At 46.1% G+C, this 16,704-nt stretch overlaps 1 protein-coding gene and 1 long non-coding RNA gene across 3 annotated transcripts in view; one reads left to right on the top strand and one right to left on the bottom strand.

The window, feature by feature from the left end:
* Positions 1–16,704, bottom strand: part of LOC135056667 (alpha-2-macroglobulin-like) — a 502,865-nt gene that overhangs the window by 304,662 nt on the left and 181,499 nt on the right. For both annotated transcript variants that reach the window (XM_063962110.1, XM_063962111.1), the window contains one exon: positions 5,738–5,852. In XM_063962110.1, the coding sequence (XP_063818180.1) occupies positions 5,738–5,852 (115 nt within the window). The remainder of the gene's footprint in view (positions 1–5,737; positions 5,853–16,704) is intronic.
* LOC135056668 (uncharacterized) overlaps positions 1–16,704 on the top strand; it is a 124,051-nt gene that overhangs the window by 52,021 nt on the left and 55,326 nt on the right. The gene's annotated exons all lie outside the window — the stretch shown is intronic.

Genomic DNA, 16,704 nt, shown 5'->3' with positions numbered 1-16,704 from the left:
ACAATCGCCGGTCTGAGTAGTGTACCAGAATGTGTTAACCCAGTAGCTGCTGTATATATTGTTTTTACGCCAAATTTATGTGCCCCCACTCTCTTTTTACCCTCTTCTACCGTGATTCTGCAGGGGAGAGCCTAGGGAGCTTCCTCTCAGCGGTGCTGTGGAGAGAAAATGGCGCTGGTGAGTGCTGAGGAAGAAGGCCCCGCCCCCTCAGCGGCGGGCTTCTGTCCCGTTTCTGTGTAAAAATAATTGACGGGGCTCGTACATATATACAGTTCCTGACTGTATAGATGTATAATTTTGCCAAAAGGTATCTTAATTGCTGCCCAGCCCCCTCCCCCCCCCCCTGCGCCCTGCACCCTACAGTGACCGGAGTGTGCGGGTGTGCTGTGGGAGCAATGGCGCACAGCTGCAGTGCTGTGCGCTACCTTAAGTGAAGACAGGAGTCTTCTGCCGCCGATTTCGATGTCTTCCTGCTTCTGCTGCTTCTGTACTTCTGGCTCTGCGAGGGGGACGGCGGCGCGGCTCCGGGAACGGACGATCAAGGTTAGGTACCTGTGTTCGATCCCTCTGGAGCTAATGGTGTCCAGTAGCCTAAGAAGCGCAACCTAGCCGCAGTTAGTAGGTTTGCTTCTCTCCCCTCAGTCCCACGTAGCAGAGAGTCTGTTGCCAGCAGAAGCTCTCTGAAAATAAAAAACCTAACTAAAATACTTTCTTTCTTAGTAAGCTCAGGAGAGCCCACTAAAGGCACCCAGCTCTGGCCGGGCACAGATTCTAACTGAGGTCTGGAGGAGGGGCATAGAGGGAGGAGCCAGTGCACACCAGATAGTACTAAATCTTTCTTTAGAGTGCCCAGTCTCCTGCGGAGCCCATCTATTCCCCATGGTCCTTACGGAGTCCCCAGCATCCACTAGGACGTTAGAGAAAACCAAAAAACAAAAGCAGGTGGCAGAACACTGGCAGACCTCGTGTCTCTACTCCAGCAGTAACAAGGTTGGTAAAGTCATTAGAAAATGTTGCCAGCTGTATTTGTAGATATAAAACATAAATACTGTGTTTCCTGTGCCATATAAGGGCAGAACATCGAGTGTACCCCGTGGGCCGTGCAGATCTCCTACTCCGGGCTCTGGATGACGGAGGTCACTGCTGGGACTGCACATGAGTGCACACCATTCCCCTACTACAGGGCTGGCCAAACCAGTCCTCGAGATCTACCAACAGGTCATGTTTTCCAGGCCTCCTGGAGATCTGTAGGCTTGTCAGTTAGGAATGAATGCAGCACATCTTGATTGGTAATGACTACGGGTTCACTACTGCTGGCCGGCGGTCGGGCTCCCGGCGACCAGCATCCCGGCGCCGGGAGCCCGACCGCCGGCTTACCGACAGCTTGGCGAGCGCAAATGAGCACCTGTGTACTAGCTAGGTGGTCTGGAAAAGTGAACTGTTGGTAGATCTTGAGGCCTGGTTTGGCCAGCCATGCCCTACTAGATGCCTGGTGCTACTGTAATGCTGGGGGTCCTGAATCTCGCTGCTGCAAATCTCCTCCACAGTGTCTGCGGATAGTGGTCTGGCTGTAAGCTCCTCTGCTGTGGGACTTCTGACGGCAATTAGATGTCTGCCTCCTTGTGTCTATTGCTGCTCGGGGGCACTTCGGAAGGTTGGTGTTTGTGGTGCTCTTCTCCTGGGACTCCTGGAGTATGTGACTGAACCGTCTCCTGCTGCTTCAGTGACATAGGTTTTATCTTCCTCCCTTGGGACCCCTTTGAAGCATTGCCATCTACTCTGGGTCCCCTGTGGTCCTGCTCTTGGCTGACCTGTCTGCGGTGGTCATAGGTTATTTTTCTGCTGGACGTTTTCCCATGTATGAGTGTATGCACTCCATCTAGTGGTACACTTTGTTATTGCATGCTTCCAGAATATAGGCCCTCATTCCGAGTTGTTCGCTCGGTAAAAATCTTCGCATCGCAGCGATTTTCCGCTTAATGCGCATGCGCAATGTTCGCACTGCGACTGCGCCAAGTAAATTTGCTATGCACTTAGTAATTTTACTCACGGCTTTTTCATCGTTCTGGCGATCGTAATGTGGGTGTTACTGGGCGGAAACAGGCCGTTTTATGGGCGTGTGGGAAAAAACGCTACCGTTTCCGGAAAAAACGCAGGAGTGGCCGGAGAAACGGAGGAGTGTCTGGGCGAACGCTGGGTGTGTTTGTGACGTCAAACCAGGATCGACAAGCAGTGAAATGATCGCAGATGCCGAGTAAGTCTGGAGCTACTCAGAAACTGCTACGAGGTGTGTAATCGCAATATTGCGAATACATCGTTCGCAATTTTAAGATGCTAAGATTCACTCCCAGTAGGTGGCGGCTTAGCATGAGCAAATCTGCTAAAATCCGCTTGCGAGCGAACAACTCGGAATGACCCCCATAGTTTTATATGTTCTCTACAAACTGTACTGCCCTACAGTTTTGATATTTCTCATTTACCAAGTGTCATTCTGTGCCTTCCACATAACACAATTTTACTTGTGATATTCTACTGTTGTGTGCTGTATTCACATTGCTTTATAATTCCACATCACTTAGTTTTACATGTGATATTCTATTGTTTTATGCCACAATACTGCAATTTAGTGTTGAACTTAATGTTCTAGTATCAACAACACTTGATACTGGTGTTGCTGTACTTTTCTAATACATTACATAAAGAGTCAAATTCATTCTATGTATCACTATGGCAACGTTTGATACTACATTGATTGCTCAACAATTGGCGACAGAGTTGCTAAAACTTCTTTTGCCTGAGTTAGATAAATGATTTGATTGCTTAAGTTCCTCGTTTGACCGTGCTCTAACCCCTTTATCTAACTATACAGTCCACTATGATACACAGGAACAGGGGTTAGATAGGGGTGGGCAACAGGCGGCCCGCGGACCGATCCTGCCTGGCCCGCTGTGCCCACCAGAGTGCAATGACAAGCGGCCCGACATGCCGCTTGTCATTGCACTGCTCTCAGACGCGGCGCCGCTGAGGAAATCCCGATCACGTCACAGGGTCAGCTGACCAGGATTTCCTCTGTTATCATGCGCTGGGCGGCACGGGGGGCGGGCACTGCAGTGAGAAGGAGCGGTGGCCGAGAAGCGGCGGCCAGTTAGGAGAGGAAGCGGCGGGCAGCGAGCGAGAGCAGGAGAGGCCAAATCAGCAGTGACTCCGGCCGGCAGCAGCGCAGATCATCGGACAGCGGGGATCGTCTGCCACTGTGACAAACAGGTAAACCCCCTGTCCAGCCAGCCCCTGGATCACTGCTTAAGCTGCCATATAGGTTTAGGGGTGGGGAGGGAGGGGAGTTAAAAACTGCAATATGGGTTTGGGGGGGGGGGGGGGGAAGGGGGGTAGGGACAGTCTGCCGTAATGTGTAAAAACAGGGGGGCTGTCTGCCGTAATGTATAAAAACGGGGGCGCTGTCTGCCGTAATGTGTAAAAAGGGGACGCTGTCTGCCGTAATGTGTAAAAACGGGGGCGCTGTCTGCCGTAATGTGTAAAAACGGGGGCGCTGTCTGCTGTAATGTGTAAAAAGGGGATGCTGTCTGTCGTAATGTGTAAAAAGGGGGACGCTGTCTGCCGTAATGTGTAAAAAGGGGACGCTGTCTGCCGTAATGTGTAAATACGGGGGTGCTGTCTGCCGTAATGTGTAAAAACGGGGGCGCTGTCTGTCGTAATGAGTAAAAAGGGGGAAGCTGTCTGACGTAATGTGTAAAAATGGCACGCAGTCTGCCGTAACGTGTAAAAAGGGATCTCTTTTTGAGTATTTTGTGTGTGGCCCTCGAATATTCACTGGAAGTGTTAAGCAGCCCCCCAGCTGAAATAACTGCCCACCCCTGGGTTAGAGGCTTCCAAAGTATCCTTTGTCCCTCAACCTGACTCAAACCAGGCATTTGCTAGTTATACAGCTGAAGATACCGAAAAAGGCACTGTGTCCACTGACCTACAGTCGTCGCTCACTCCGCACATATTTAAAATAGAACCTGTGGAGGCTCCTAATTGTGTTCTTGAGCAAACTTTGTTCAACCCATTCCTTTTGACATTAACCCGGGTCTCAGCCCTTAACATTGTGGGAGGACAAGATACATTGATACATTATACAATAGATACATTGTGGGAGGACAAGACCCATATACTATCCACTGGGAGAGAAGGTTATAGCAGTACGGGTCTTGTCATGGTTAGTGGGCCGCAATTGTTTGTTAAGCAACTTACATTACACCCCTCTTTGTTTGCTTTATCTCTGTTTCATGGTCTCATAGAATTTGTGACTTGAAGTGGTCTGTTCTTACTTACCATCTTGGTTACAAAACCTTATGGATATCAATTACCTGATGTGTCCTACATAAACGTCTCCCTTTTATGTCAATAAGATTTCTTCTTTATACTTTCTCCTATAGTTGTAATGTTTCTCATAATTTGTATTATTTCTTTGTTTAAACACTGATTTTATTTATTTTATTTAAGATATTTTTGATGACTGCCCTATACTGGTCACCTCAGTCATTGCTCAACTTATGTGAACCTGATTTTGTTTTTTTATACATTGTATACTTTACCATTGTTTCTGAGCACCAATGGTTTCATGGCATAAAATGCTATGTAAATACTTTGTTTAGTATTTTCTTATTCATGTGAGTTTTCATATTATCTTTTGTTATCTGCTCTCAAGCCATTTGGTATATTGCAACAGAATGCATCCTAAATACTTACCTGCTTATTGCATTATCTATGTAAATTGCTAGTTGAGCTGAGTGACTAATATGGTCTCATACTAATTTCTGTCCATTACAATATACCATAATGTTTAGTGTAAAGTTCTCCGGGAAATACTGACCAGCAGTTGCTTCCCACTTCTTTTGGTTTGGAAAATTAGAAAAAGCAGTGGTGAAGCTAAAGCATTAAGGGGGTCATTCAGAGTTGATCGCTCACTAGCTACTTTTAGCAGCCGTGCAAACGCATAGTCGCCACCCACGGGGGAGTATATTTTCACTTTACAAGTGTGCGAATGCCTGTGCAGCTGAGCAGTACAAAATCATTTTGTGCAGAACAAGATTAGCCCTGCAGTTACTTATCCTGTGCGATGAATCCAGCGACGGAGGTCCCGGAATTGACGTCAGACACCCGCCCTGCAAATGCCTGGACACGCCTGCGTTTTGCCAAACACTCCCAGAAAACAGTGAGTTGACACCCAGCAACGCCCTCTTCCTGTCAATCTCCTTGCGATCGGCTGTGCAAATGGAATCTTTACTAGATCCAGTACACAACAATGATGCTCTTTGCACCCGTACGATGAGCGTGCACATTGCGGCGCATACGCATGTGCAGTTTTGTTATATTTTTTACCTGATCGCTGTGCTGCAAAAATCGGCAGTGAGTGAACATGACCCTCTAAGTGCAGTCACTCTCTGGTATATTATGCAGATTTTTCAAGTGGTTTCTATTATTGTGTCTAGCACTATGTTTTCTTTGTCTCATCTAAGTTTCTTTTTGAATGGTCTGTAACAACACTGACATATTGTATCAATATGCTCACATCAAAATGTTACATATGTTGTATCTACTGTTTGTAATGTCTGTCACTGATGCTTATGCTTCAATAATAAAAAAAAGTAAAAAAAAAACCCATCAATATTGTTTGGTGACTTTTCACCTTTGAGCAATATTAGTACTTAACATTATTTTTCTTACAAATTCTTACCTGTGCCGTGTTCTGTCAGAGAAGTTTTTATTTTTAAATATGTTTCACGATCTGATCTTGAGAAATTGAAGAAACTAAGGTCGATCTCCCTGGATAGACATCCTTTGCTATCAGTCTACAAAATATAAGTTACAAAGTATAAATAAGATAAAGTTTAAACAAGGAAGTCAAAAGTATTGATGGAATGTGGGCTACCCCCTAATCAGCGGGCAGGGCCGTGCATGCCCAAGAGGTATAGTGATTAGTAACAATGACTACCAATATCTGTTAAGTGGGGAAACTTAGAAATACTTTAAGTCTCATCCAGTGCAGATGTTATTTATGGGCTGCACATCCCCCTCTCAGTAATATTCGCCACTTCTGTGTGACTGCATTGGCTCAGTGGCTTCACTTTGACTGGCAGTGACTTCCTATTGGAAGTCCTACTTGCCATTTAGCAGTCACCCGCAGGATAGGCAGTGCCATTGGGAGGTCTTTCCTCCCTCCGGGACTGCCAGACCGGGCTGCAATTAGTGGAGCTGGTTTCCTGTAGGAAGCTACTCCCTGCCTGATCGTCAGCCCAAATCCAACTTCTATGGGCTGCAGCCAATGCAGTCCATAGAAGCCAGGGGTTGCCCATGCACACTCTAGCAATGCTTGTGCACATGTGCAGGTTCTTGCACCTGCTAGATCCATTGCGCAGGTGCCAGAACCTGGATCTGGATCTCTCCTCACACTTTCTGGCATGGGCAGTGGCAGATCCATGCCGAAAAAAGATAGGAGCTGCCGCTGGTCTCATCTAACATAATTGTGGGTTTTGTCCCCTCTTTCCTCCATTCCAACACAGAACATGAGACTTTACAGATGTGTCAACTTACATCTAGCCTCTCTGCAGGTTAGAGGGTCTTTTCATGCAACTTTGTCCATTATTCACAAAATGATGTGGATAAGATGCACAAGGAGCTTTTACTGATTAAATAGATATATGGCATGGCTATATTCTGTGCGTGACCACGCCTGTACAGTATCTGCATATGTAATTCTACTAAACCATATTTTCCTAAAAAAACACATTGTCCTCCACAGACATTTTTTTTTTATTGTCCCAGCCCCTTCCCCACCCCTCCCCCACAGAAGACAGACCTGAGGTGACCAGCCGCAGCTTCAGAAAGTGCAGAAGTGCATTTAGTGAAGCAGCCAACAAGAATAACCTTCATTCATATTATTCTGCATGCATATGCATCGCAGCCGGGCTCCCATTGAGGTGAATGGCTGCCAGCTGACATTGTAAAGTATGCATAGCGAGAGCATACGTACGCACGTGTTCTGCTATGCTGCGAGTTGTATGTTTCCATGTGAATGCATAGCAGCAACAACTGAAGAGGACCCATCTGTATAATACACAGATGCTCAGTAAATTAACAAAGGGAATTTCAATTTTAACACTAAGGGCAGGATGTACTAATGAGAAAATGTGATTTCCCTTATATACTAAGCCCTGGCTGCCAGGGCTTCGGTGCAGAGGGTAATTCCAGCAAAAGCTGGCGTTACCCTATAGAAGGCTATGGACTTTCTCTACACATTGGTGCTGTCAGCAGGTTCTGATCAAACCCCTCCCAGCATCCTCTGCGGTCTCCACATCAGAGGCGTAACTAAGGGGGGTCGGGCAGGGCACGTGCCCTGGGCGCTGTAGCAGGCCCAGCAGAGGGGGGCGCTGCCGGCCAGGGCATCATGCCCGCCCGCCCCGCTATTGCCGCCCGTTACTATAGCGCCGCACTGCGCTGGAGCACTATGCAGCTCCCTGCCTCCGTCATGTGTGTTCTTCTACTTGGAGCCGAGAGCGTGACCGCAGGCAGTGACAGCATCACGCTCCCGGAGCTGTACACAGGCAATCGGGCTCGGCTCCTCTTCACTTCACGGAGATAGGCAGAGTTGCGCAGCGGCTAGTCCAGGACAGTATAAGTCTGAAGAGTCTGTCCTGGACTCCTGGATCAGCCGCTGCGCAACTCTGCCTATCCCCGTCAATCTCCCTTTCTCTCTGCCTATCCCCGTCAAGGAGCTCAGTGCCGTCACTGGAGTTTATCTACATGATTCTTGCTTTCCGGATGCCCAGAGGGGTCACGCAAGTCAGGTTCTGTTCCTGACCATAAACCGCCTGCACAGGAATGGGATCTTCCACATTTTGGGGGCTGATATCATCTGTAAGTACAGAACATACTTATCAGTAGTGAGAGACTCTGTGTGTGTGTGTGTGTGTGTGTGTGTGTGTGTGTGTGTGTGTGTGTGTGTGCTACAGAGGTGGCGTTCTCCTAGTACCTCTATACTTAGCAGTAAGCCTTCCTCACCATCCACCTACATTACTCCTTTCCTCATCCTCAGCCACAGTCCTCATTACAGTATATAGAATCACACGGCTGCAGATGCCTGGGCGTTAGTTGTGTAGTTAGTGCCTGGGTGTCAGTTGTGTAGTTAGTGTCTGGGTGTCGGTCAGAGGCGTAACTAAGGGGGGTCAGGCAGGGCAGGGCACATTCCCTGGGCGCCGTCGCAGGCCGAGCAGAGGGGGGAGTTGCCGGCCAGGTCATCATGCCCGTCCGCCCCTGCTATTGCAGCCCGTTACTATAGCGCTACTGCCACCCGTTACCATAGCGCCGCACTGCATCGGCGCACTATGCAGCTCCCTGCCTCCGTCCTGTGTGTGCTGCTGCTGGAAGCCGGGAGCGTGACCGCAATGACAGTGTCAAACTCCCGGAGCTGTACAGGCAAACGGGCTCGGCTCCTCTTCACTTCACGGGTATAGGGATAGGCAGAGTTGCACAGCGGCTGATCCAGGAGTCCAGGACAGTATAAATCTGAAGAGTCTGTCTTGGACTCCTGGATCAGCCGCTGCGCTACTCTGCCTATCCCCGTCAATCTCCTTTTCTCTCTGCCTATCCCCGTCAATCTCCCGCATCGCCTCCTCCTGCCTCCCGCGTTTTCTCCTCCCGCTTATCTTATATCCCCCCATGGCCGCATAATGTTTTGCTGGGCTGCGGGGTCCAGAAGCATTTGAGCATTGCAAATACCGGATCGCCCAGCTTGGGACACCACGGAGCTGCCTCCCCACCTAAAGGTACTGTTTGTATGTGTAACTGCTGTCAATAGCACCTCTCCTCTGCTTAAATCTCTCTCCCCATTGCCACTCCCCCTTGCGCTCTCTCCCCCCATATGCCTCTTTCTCCTCATGCCCCTCTCTTCCAAGCCCCCCTCCTCTCTCCCTCTTAATGTCCCATCTCTCTTCATGCCTCCTTTCTCTCTGTATGCCTCTCTCTCCATGCCCCCTTGCTATCTCCCCCCATGTCCCCCCTCTAGAATACCGGGTCCTAGAATGTGAATTTTGGTTCATACCGTGTCCTAGAATGTGAATTTTGGTTCATACCGTGTCCTAGAATGTGAATTTTGGTTCACACCGTGTGCTAGAATGTGAATTTCGGCTCATTCAGTGTGCTATAATATGAATTTCGGCTCATACTGTGTGCTACAATGTGAATTTCGGCTCATTCAGTGTGCTGTAATGTGATTTTCGGCTCATTCAGTGTGCTACAATGTGAGTTTCGGCTCATTCAGTGTGCTACAATGTGAGTTTCGGCTCAGTGTGCTACAATGTGAATTTCGGCTCATTCAGTGTGCTATAATATGAATTTCGGCTCATTCAGTGTGCTATAATATGAATTTCGGCTCATTCAGTGTGCTACAATGTGAGTTTCGGCTCAGTGTGCTATAATATGAATTTAGGCTCATTCAGTGTGCTATAATGTGAGTTTTGGCTCATTCAGTGTGCTACAATGTGAATTTCGGCTCATTCAGTGTGCTACAATGTGAGTTTCGGCTCAGTGTGCTACAATGTGAATTTCGGCTCATTCAGTGTGCTAAAATTTGAAAGGGGCACCGGTACTAGAGAGCATAAGGGGTATTACTACACTGAAGGACACGCCCCCTGTTTAGTGGACACACCCCTTTTCCCAGAGCGTGCGCGCATAATTCCACCCTTTTTTTTTGGGGGGGGGGGGGCGGCGCCATTAGTGATCTTGCCCTGGGCTCCAAAATCCCTAGTTACGCCTCTGCTCCACATCCTTCTGCGCAAGCGCAGATGGACTTCCGGGTCATAAACACGGAAGTCTAAGGACCGGCAGCCATCACAAAAGGCAGCTCTTATTGTTACATATGCGAATAGTATTGGCGCAATATGTAGCAGGATGTTCCACAAGAGGTTGGTACATCCCGCCCTACGAGGCAAATGTACTAAGCATTGGAGAGAAATAAAGTGGAGAGAAATATAGTGGAGATTAACTACCAATCAGCTCATAACTGTCATTTTTCAAATACAGCCTGTAACATGGTAGTTAGGAGCTGATTGGTTGGTACTTTATCTTTCTCCAATCTATCACTCTCTCATGCTTAGTACATCTTCTGACTAGTTGTGAATTGTCGAGGCACCAGTTCTAACATTGGGTTCTCACATACTGTAACAATTGCTCCTATTATAGGGAGGTACCCACAAGCAGCGGCGGAACTACCACTGGTGCAGCTGGGGCTATGCCAAGGGGCACGCAGTCACCCAGACCTGCAGTGAGTTTTAATCACATGCATCCACCACTGCAGAATGCAGTCAGGTGCGGGCTCCCATCGCGCCAGATAACTCGCGATCGTTGCACCCATTAATGAAGTTCTGCCCCCCGGCTATCCATTCAATTTCCCCTCTACTCTCCCAGCTGTCACCAGGAGGGCTGGTGGGCGGCGCTTGTGGTGCGACAACCAGGGAATGAGATCATGATGTCTAATCCCTGAAGAGAGAAGGCTTGAGTTTGTGCAGAGCTGCAAGAGGAGCCTATCTGCTGGCTAGCCAGCTTGAGCCCTCCCAGCCCCAGCAGCCCATATAGGCAGAAGAAGACAGAGGTAAAAGCAGAGGAGCAGGAAAGTAAAAAACGAGGCAGAGGGCGAGAGCACAAAGGGTCATTATATTTACATTGTGTAATGGCGTGGGGGAGGTAGAAATAGGTTTATATACTGTAAGTGAAGGGGTGAGGGGAACAATTGACTAAATATATGCAGGGCAGAGGAGGGGGACAGTATAATTATTACATTGATAAGAGAATGAGTTGGAGGATGTAATAAGAGGAATAAAATTTTTTTTCCAAGTAATAGAGTGGAGTTTGTGTGTGTTCTTATATATATATATATATATATATATATATATATATATATATTCATATATATATATATATATATATATATATTCATATATATATAAATTCAACAGTTTCTAATAAAAGCTAAAATAATAACATTGTGTAATTATCTTTCTTAAATTATTGTACATTGTAATATGTACAACAAAACACTGTATATTTGTAATCAGTCATAACATTATTTTATGCTGGGTTTTCCTAGACATGTATTTCACACTGTACAGTATATTGAAATGCAATGCAAATCATTTCAAAATTACTACTGCCTATGTGAGTGTGCATACATTTCATAACATGGACCACACTCAGGCTTCAATACAAACACATTTTGCAGCAGTTTTTGGCCACAAATTGCTTTTTTATTTGTCTTTTTTTTGTGTACATGTGCATCCTTTAGTGGTGCTCATCTGTTTTTCTTTTAATGAGAAGTTGTAATTATGTCTTCCTATGTCAAGGGGGCTGTGTGGCAGAGTAAAGGGATAATCATCTGCAGATCAGGGAGGACCCTCACCTTTTCCTTAATTAGGACCAGCTAAGGTAAAAAAAACCAGGCTAGGTCAGTTAGTAGGGGGGTGTGTGTGGGAGAGGCAGTACCTTTAGCAGCTCTCTTTATCCTGGAGAAATCTGCACACTGAAACTGCTGTGAATACTCTGCCTGTTTGCACTGCTGTCTTCAAGTAAGCTGAACTGTTATATTTGAATTGGTGACTGTACCCTTTGTAAGAAGCTATTACAGTATCTATGGCTGTCAGCCGGAAATAAAGCTTACTTGTTTGCAATACCTCTTCCTCCCATTGGTTGTCTGGAACTTACCCGCTACATTGTGGTGTCAGAGTGAGATAAAGTGCGTCCTGTGCTGAGGATCCTAAACAGACAACCGTAGAAGCCGTTATGCAACAGATGTTGAAGTTCTTTAAACAGCAGCAAGCAGTAGTGAATGATCCAGTACTTCACAAAATGCAGGCCTTAGACGACGTGGCGGCCTTTCTTACGACTTTTGAAAGGGTTGCAACCTTGCATGCATGACCCATAGAATCCTGATCCCTATAGATTGCCCCTCTGCTAACAGGGAAGGCCTGAGCTGCATATGCCGCCTTCTCGCTGGAAGATGCAAAAGACTATGACCATGTGAAGGATGCTGTAGCCGACCCATTTGTCCTCTATCCAGAAGCATACTGGTGAAAATTCAGGTATGTCTCCTATGACCCTGATGTGAGGCCACGTGTTGAGGCCCAAAAGTTAGCCAGCTTTGCTGTTAAGTGGCTCCAGATGGACCAAAATAACTCTAGTGGAGTTTATCACTTTGGAACAGTTTACTTCTCTTCTTCCTGCCAAGATTGCTCACTGGATCCAGCTGCATTGAGTTGACACTTTAGCCTCCGCAGTCCGGCTAGTGGAAAATGCATTGTTGGCACAGGAAGGTACTGTATGGAGAACCTTTCTACTTTAATTATGCCATAATCTCCACGTCTGTCCCTATAGTGACCATTACCTCGGGGTAAGGTGTCCCCATGTCAGGATCCGGATAGACGCCAGACTCCCTTGCAGATGCTGCTCTCAGAGAAATTGAGGCAGACAGCTCCTCCCTTCGCTATGAGTAAAGAGGGTTTTAGGCAGAGAAGTAATTTTACAGGGAGGGCATTGGCCGCTCATTTCCCAGGAAGTTGGAGGTCCAGAGCTGTCGACTTCCCCAACAACTCCAGTGCAGGTTTGTGTCAGGAACTGGTGCAGAATACGGAATTTGGGATCAGATACCAAATGGTTGACGTTACCCAGAACAGAGGCACAGAATCTAACACGCCAGGAGGTTTTCACCAGGGAACTCCGCAAGGGGATATGGGCTTTGTGGCTCCCAATGTGCAGGTCACGGCCCCCTGTTTGGGTCACTTGATACCTGAACTGGACTAGAGTTATGGCAGAGGTGTTGTATGATAGTCCAGAGGTATACGGCAAACCGCAGGGGTACGCAGGAACAAACAGGAACTGGAGAAGGTGGCGGGGTGTGCATGGCCAGATGGTACACTGGAGCCGTGGAGATGGAACAACAGCAGGAACACTAGGAGGGACACAGGAGGTAGCGGTACATGGATGGACTGGGGTGCAGGCACTTGGAGACAGGGTAACGGTAGTTGGCAGACTAAGTTCGTCAGCAAGGTGTTGAAGCTGGAATTCAATGCAGGAGCAAGGCAAAACCCGCTGGACAGATGAACTGAGACCAGAGAGGAACCAGAGAGCAGAACACCGTATGGAGTAGCTATAACTGGCAAAGCATCTTGGGATTGAGAGGCTTAAAAGAACAGGCTGGACCAATTAGCTGTGAGCACCAGACAGGCCCCCAGTAATTGATATATCATGCAGCTGCAGTGCAGACTGAGCAGGCTGACAGGCTGAATAGTAGGATTCAGGTAACCAGCTGTAATTATAGAATGCAGACACCTGTGGAGTCAGTTGCTGAATGCAGGAGCTGAGGCACTGGGAGACAACTATGCAGGAGCTAGCTGTGACGTGTAGTTCCACAAACTGAGGCAGAGGTAAGTCATAAGAATAACTAGCAAAACATGAGTAATATGCTCAGGATTGTAACAGTACCCCTGCCTTGAAGAGGGGTTAAGAAACCCTAGAACCAGGCTTATCCGGAAATTCATGGAAGAAAGACCTCTTAAGTCTGGGTGCATGAATAAACCTCTCTGGTACCCAGGTTCTCTCTCCTGGACCGTAACCCTTCAAATGTATGAGGAAATTAACTTGAACCCTCCTGAACTTGGAATCCAGGATCTTTTCCACAACAAACTCCTGGTGACCTGAACCAACACAGCGACAGGCCTTCTGGAAGGAGATCTTCTGAAGCTCTGGGATACAAATGCTTGTTTCAACAAGGAACAGTGTAAAGTGTTATTATTCTTAAGTGATTTCGATAAGAGGAGTTGAAAGGGTACTGGAGTAATCTGTCTATTAATCCAGAATGGACCAATGAACCTAGGCCCAAATTTTTGAGATGGTTGGCATAACTTGATATTTAGGGTGGACAGCCACACCATGTCACCTACTTTAAAAGTACAAGGTCTTCATCGTCTGTCAGAAAATTTCTTGGAACGAACAGAGACTTGGTTGAGTGCTAGACGTACTCTCCTCCAAATTTTCCTTGGACGAGCTACAGGATCAAAGAAAGAAGTCTGTTGCTGCAGGATGTCAAAAGTGTTAGACCTAGGATGGAAACCCGAGAGACAAAAGAAGGGTGACATGGATGAGGAAGAGTGACTGGAATTATTATAGGCAAATTCAGCAAATGCCAGATTGTCCACCCAATCATTATGGTACTTGGAAACATAAAAACTGTTCAAGAAACTGGTTCACTCGCTCAGTTGTTTCATCAATAACAGGAAAAAATCTAGTTGTTTTCAGAAGAGCAAACACTCTAAAACAAAAATTAGCACCTAGTTTTTTCAAAAGAAAACATAAAGATACAGATACTATAGCCAATGCAGAAAATATTTTTAAGTTGCCCCCCAAACCTAATGGTTTCTTTAAATGTGGGAGGGACAAACTGTGAGAGGACCTTTTGTCTCATTTTCATTACACCCACAAATAGGTGTCAGCAGCTTGGATACAATTTGGCTCAAAAGGGCAAGTATACTTGTTACTTTTTATTATTACAGAAACAGTATCACAAAAAGTTATTTGGATGCTTATTGAAGTATTACAGTTCAATTAATCCAAGGAACTGATTACACTAAACCAAGGAGAAATCCATATGGACTGTGTCATTTTATAAAGTTTATAACTCCAAGGATACTGTTTAATTTATTATATTAGTGACAAATTGTAATCGTGAATTAGTTTGGTACAAAGCGGCTGATGTGCATAAAAAGTTTTTATTTTTATTTTAGTCTGTGAAAACCATCAAAAGGTTTAAATTCCCCCTAATAGTTACAATAAAATATCTTAATATTCTTTCTGTTTGTGCTCTCCATTTCTTTTAGTTCTCTCTGGTATTCACAGGGTTGCTAATACCTTGGCTTGTGGTAGCAGCAAACAGAAAATTAGCAGAAAAAACTAGATCATAAGCGCCTTGTCTTTTTCTTTTGGATGTGTGTCCCCCGCCTACAGTCGAGGTGAAGCCACGGCCTCGATCAACGGTCCTCACAGGACACATTTGTGACCGCATTGCTGCTGTTGGACCACTGACACTCTCCACCAGGAATATATGCTGCCTCCCACCACTTCATCCCACCTGCTGGCTCCATTATTTGACAGGCTGACCATCCCCCTGAGGCCGAGACACGAGGCTCTGGTACTGCGGCTTCATCCGCCTGCCATCGTGGATTTGCCCCAGTTTGAAACGCGCACCCTCCCACTGCATTAATAACTGTGTGGATGCCTTTCCAGCACCCTGCTTCCCCTTCCAGGATCCTGTCCCTCTGCATGCCTAAATAGGCTACACTGAGGTGGGTGCTTGCAGTGTTTATCTATAAATGCCTTAAGGGGTTCTGATTTACTGGACCGCTTTAGATACCTTACGGTCATTCCACATTAGGGCTCTTCATGGTGAAGTCTGAGACTACTGGTCCTTACTTACTATGATTTCCCTCCTTTGCTATCCCAGAGAATCGCTATTACTGTCTGGTGTTGTGACAAACATTTGTGCTGCAGCACTCATATTCCTCTTGGTAACAAACAACCTGGAATCTGATTTTCCAGCTATCCTCCCCTAACTTTTGCTACAAATTAAATCAGCTTTTCATTATTGAAATACTCTGGTTTCCTGTTGGGCTGGATTTAATATAATTGACCAGATGGAATACCTCTCTGGATTCAGATAAAGGCAACTCACAGTGCAGCAAGAGGTGTGTGTTGGTACTCTTTTTCCACCACATTGTTCACCACCTGGAAATGCTGTCCAATACCATATTTCACACCCCAGAGAGTGGATACGTCTCCAAATATTTTTCTGCAATCTGTGAATACTGACTACAAAAATTTACCTATGGAACTAATATCCGAATTTCAACAAAAGTTAAGAAGAAAGGGCCTAAGGAAATTTCCCATCACTTCCTTTGCCAAGGTAGACAACCTTTGCCTCAATCTCCTTCAAGTCCTTCACTATCATCAGAGATGGACCAAGTGTCATCACCTGCCACTAGGGGTAATATCCAAAATCTACAGGCTCTTATTATGAACTTAAAGACTCTTACACTACCGCACTTCAAAAAGCTGTAGATGAGCTTAAAGCAGACATGACAGAACTCTCCTACTTCCTCACTTGAAACTCATGTGGATAGAGTATAGACAAAGAAAAAAACTCCCAAGCGCTATGGAATCTGATAAAACACTTCTTGCTTAAATTACTGGATCACACTGGTATGATATATCTATAATAGTATAAAATGACCATCAGTATTCACACATCAGTAATGAAATGATTTTGTTTATTTAAAATATGTCTGCACACGATTAATACATTTATCTGTTTCTAAATTAAAACAGTGAATCCTAATACCGGTATACAACATTTATAACAATACAACATGTAACATAGAATTCTCAAAAATGTCTCAAAAATATGTTTACAAAAAATCCAAACACCTCTTGGAATTTAGGTGCTTGTTTCACCTTCTAGTTGATGCTAGAGCACCACAACACGTCTGCCGGCAGACATCCGATGCTTTGCTCCTCTTACCACTCATGGTTTAACAAGTAAGCTGCGGAGATCCCGAACTCTGAAAAACGCTTCAGGTAGCTACTAATGACACCATTTGAACTTTG

Source organism: Pseudophryne corroboree, chromosome 3, assembly GCF_028390025.1.
Source record: "Pseudophryne corroboree isolate aPseCor3 chromosome 3, aPseCor3.hap2, whole genome shotgun sequence".
Lineage (NCBI taxonomy): Eukaryota > Metazoa > Chordata > Amphibia > Anura > Myobatrachidae > Pseudophryne > Pseudophryne corroboree.
Note: the sequence above shows the minus strand (reverse complement) of the source record. Positions and strands in the feature narration are given on the sequence as shown.